The sequence below is a fragment of the Pristiophorus japonicus genome, chromosome 5 (assembly GCF_044704955.1).
Source record: "Pristiophorus japonicus isolate sPriJap1 chromosome 5, sPriJap1.hap1, whole genome shotgun sequence".
In the NCBI taxonomy this organism is placed as follows: Eukaryota; Metazoa; Chordata; class Chondrichthyes; family Pristiophoridae; genus Pristiophorus; species Pristiophorus japonicus.
This window is the reverse complement of record NC_091981.1, coordinates 253,076,424-253,079,743: the sequence shown is the minus strand read 5'-3', so window position 1 is coordinate 253,079,743 and position 3,320 is coordinate 253,076,424. Positions and strand designations below refer to the sequence as shown.

At 45.5% G+C, this 3,320-nt stretch overlaps 1 protein-coding gene across 1 annotated transcript; it reads right to left on the bottom strand.

Annotated features, from left to right (window-relative positions):
• Window positions 1-1,344: 1,344 nt before the first annotated feature.
• On the bottom strand, window positions 1,345-2,589 carry gjd4 (gap junction protein delta 4). The gene has a single exon (XM_070880091.1). It carries the CDS (start codon window positions 2,575-2,577, stop codon window positions 1,345-1,347), a length of 1,233 nt encoding a protein of 410 aa, XP_070736192.1. The 5' UTR covers window positions 2,578-2,589.
• Between the last annotated feature and the right edge of the window lie 731 nt (window positions 2,590-3,320).

Here is a 3,320-nt window from a genome sequence, read left to right as displayed (position 1 = left end):
CAGATGTTAGGCTAACTGATATATAGTTTCCTGCTTTTTGTCTGCCTCCTTTTTTAAAATAGGGATGTTACTGATACAACAGACCAGAAGATCCAATCCCCAGTGCGAGCTGAGTTAGATGATCTTAGATGGAGCAGCAGTGGGACTACTACAACTCTACTATGGAGAGGAAACATCAGCCTGAGTTCCAGTTCACCACTGCTCTACAATGAATCCTGCTGGAAAATACTTGGCTCAGGACTTTGAGTGAGAGCAGGGCTGGGCTGAGCTGCGATTCCAATCACTTCACAAAGAAAGTTTAAAATCTACCAGCTGTTGACAATATTCGCCCCCGAAATTCTAGTTTGGGCCACGGTGGAAACCCAGCTGAACTCCAGATCGGGGGTGGCAGGTGGGGACCGGAAAATGGGCCAGAACCAGGTTGCATGTGGCTTTTACCCCGTGTTCTTTGCTCTGCCGTTTTCTGGATCTTTTGCCCAGCCAACTTTGTCATGAGGTTGTGACTGGGTGCGTTCCAAGGCTACGCAAAGAATTCCACTCATTACATTCTTAAATAGGCTTCAGTGGAACTCATGCCACCTGAGAGCTGGCAGCCTGCATGAAGACAATTGATTCCAGAGGAGGTTAATGACCTCAGTTTAATAATTAAAGAGTCCCGGTGGAGCCGTAGATTTTGTAGGCCTCAGGAAGGGCCAAGTGGAATAGCTAAGTGCCATTCTGCCTTCCAGCAGGCAGATTAGAAGTGGTGCCTCTGATGCAGCGGTCCCAACCTTGCCACCTTGCAACCTGGCCCCGCCCCCCAATTTGGAACAAGGTTGGCAGCCTTTGCTTTGTACGATCGTGGGCTACTGTCCACTGTACTTACACTGGTGGAGTGGGCCCCATTACACCCTGACCCCTAATATTTTAAATGCTATATTTAGTGCATAATAGAGTTTGATGTTAAACTTTGAAACTATCAGATTTACTTGTGAGACATCGGATGTTGACGATCACAATTGGAGTGGATTTATGTTAGTATTCAAAAAGCACTCATTTACAGCCATTCAGTTCCACTGGATTAGAATAAACTCAGCAGATTACCATTAAGTCATTCGCTGCACACTTCCAGCATGACAGGCTGTTGCCGCAGCCCAGCACAACTGCAGAACCAGCGCCACCTGCTGTCTTCCTGAGACCATGACACCTTTAGGAGTGAATAAGCTGATATAATTTTACCATTGCTATCTCTGACACTGCACACCACCGATTACAGTACTTTTAAGAGTGTCCCAAATGGATGAAGTAATTCAGCAAAGGTCGGTTGCCCTTTCATCCATGCTCGGGATTTTTTGTTTTCTGTGGTCAAACCCATTCAGATTTCTTTCTCCTGCCGCCTTTACCGCAATTTGACTGCCCGTCTGTAACCCGCATGTGAACAAGTCTGTACTCCGCTATCAGTTGGCTGCTGCTTGATGGAGATTCGGCGGGCTTCTGCAGCGTGTGTTGGCGCAATCTGGAACCTTGCTGCCCCGGCGAGGCTGCTGTGTGCCAGCTGAGTGAATGAGCAGCTGTCCCCTGCTCAGTCTCACAGAGGGCCACCTTGCTGCCATCATTGTCAGCAGATCCTTCTGTGGAGGCAGGGCTTGATGTGACCATGGTGAGGTGCGTGTTGTTGCTGTTGGTGTTGGAGAAGGCCACGTTCTCTGACAACACCTCCGAGTGCCTAAACGTTCCTTCCTCATGCCCCTGTTTGGAAGATGCCTCACTGCCTGCGCTTGTACCACTCTCTTGCCCTTGCTGCACATGCGCTTCATACTCTTGGGCTACTTTGTGCTCAGGAAGCACAAGGGTGTCGCTTGGCATATCGTGAAAGGGCTCTTCTTGATAAAAATTCTCCATCAGCAACTTCTTCTTCTTGCTTTGCTTTACAGCCTGCTTAATCACATAAATCAGATCGACAATGTTCATCAGAAAGGAAAATGCAGTGACTCCAAACATAAAATTGAGCAGCAACGTTTTCTCACTGGGTCTGGAAGGATAACAGGTCACTCTGTTGGCACACGGATAACTGGAGCAGACAAACATATTGGGGACATAAAGTCCAAACAAGTAATATTGGCCAATTCCAAACCCTGCCTCCAATAAAGTCCTCAGGAGCAACTGAAGCACATATGCCTCGCAGAAATTAAGAATTCTTTGCCTCATTCTGAGATCTTCATTTACTGCCTTGCTTTCACCATAGCCGTCCTCCCAGTGGAGATTGGTCTCACAACTTTTCCTGGTTAAAGAAGTTCTTCCCGCTGCCACTTTTCTGATTGATGAAGTTTCGATCAGGTTTTGAAGGCACCGCCGAGAGTTATCTTTCACATTCTGCATTGGCACCCTGTGAGCCACATACATGATGAACATCGCCAAAGGCAAGCAGAGCGCGATGGCCTGTACAAACCAAAATCTGCAGTGAGATATCGGCGAGAAGGTATCATAGCACACATTGGCGCACCCTGGCTGCATGGTGTCACAAGTGAATTTTGTTTGTTCGTCCTGGTACAAAGGATAGCCAACACCAATGATCACAAGCAGCCGAAACAATACCATCAGTGTTATCCAGATCTTCCCTGAAAGAAGCATACAGCAAATATTACATTATTGCATTCAGAACATTGTTCATATTTCATTTCATTTCACATTCAAAAATAAATATTTTTGAGAAAGAGTCATCACAATTAACAATAAAAATACATCTCTATCGGTGGATCATGTACTTGAAGCTACATTGATTATAATATTAATAGGAGAGTTACTCCTCTGTAAAACAAATTTGCAGGGCTATGGAGAAAGAGCAGGGGAGTGGGACTAACTGGATAGTTCATTCAAAGAGCTGGCACAGGCATGACAGGCCTCCTTCTGTGCTGTAAGATTTCATGATAAGTGTGCTATTTATCAGTAAAATGCTCTCTTGATTTGGAGCCACTTGAAAACTCAGCAACCATAATAGGTGTGGTATTGGAAGATGTAACAGGTCTGGATTTATAGCTTATTACAAGAAAGAACTTGCATTTAAATAATGCCGTTCACATACTCAGAATTTCCCAAAGTGCTTCACAGACAATGAACCGCGGTTGTTTTGCAGGCAAATTGTCTATGAATGAAGCAGAAATTGTAGTCGCAGCAACCTCTGGTTAATTTTCAATAGTAAAGTACTGAAATGTCTTTAAAAAAGAGTACAATATTTTATAAGTACGTTATGGAAAGAAATGGGCCCCGTTATTTACAGGGAGGGTGCCGAGTGGGTGAGCCCGAGAATGGCTGAAGAGCCCAGCAAGGCCGGAGACGTAGAG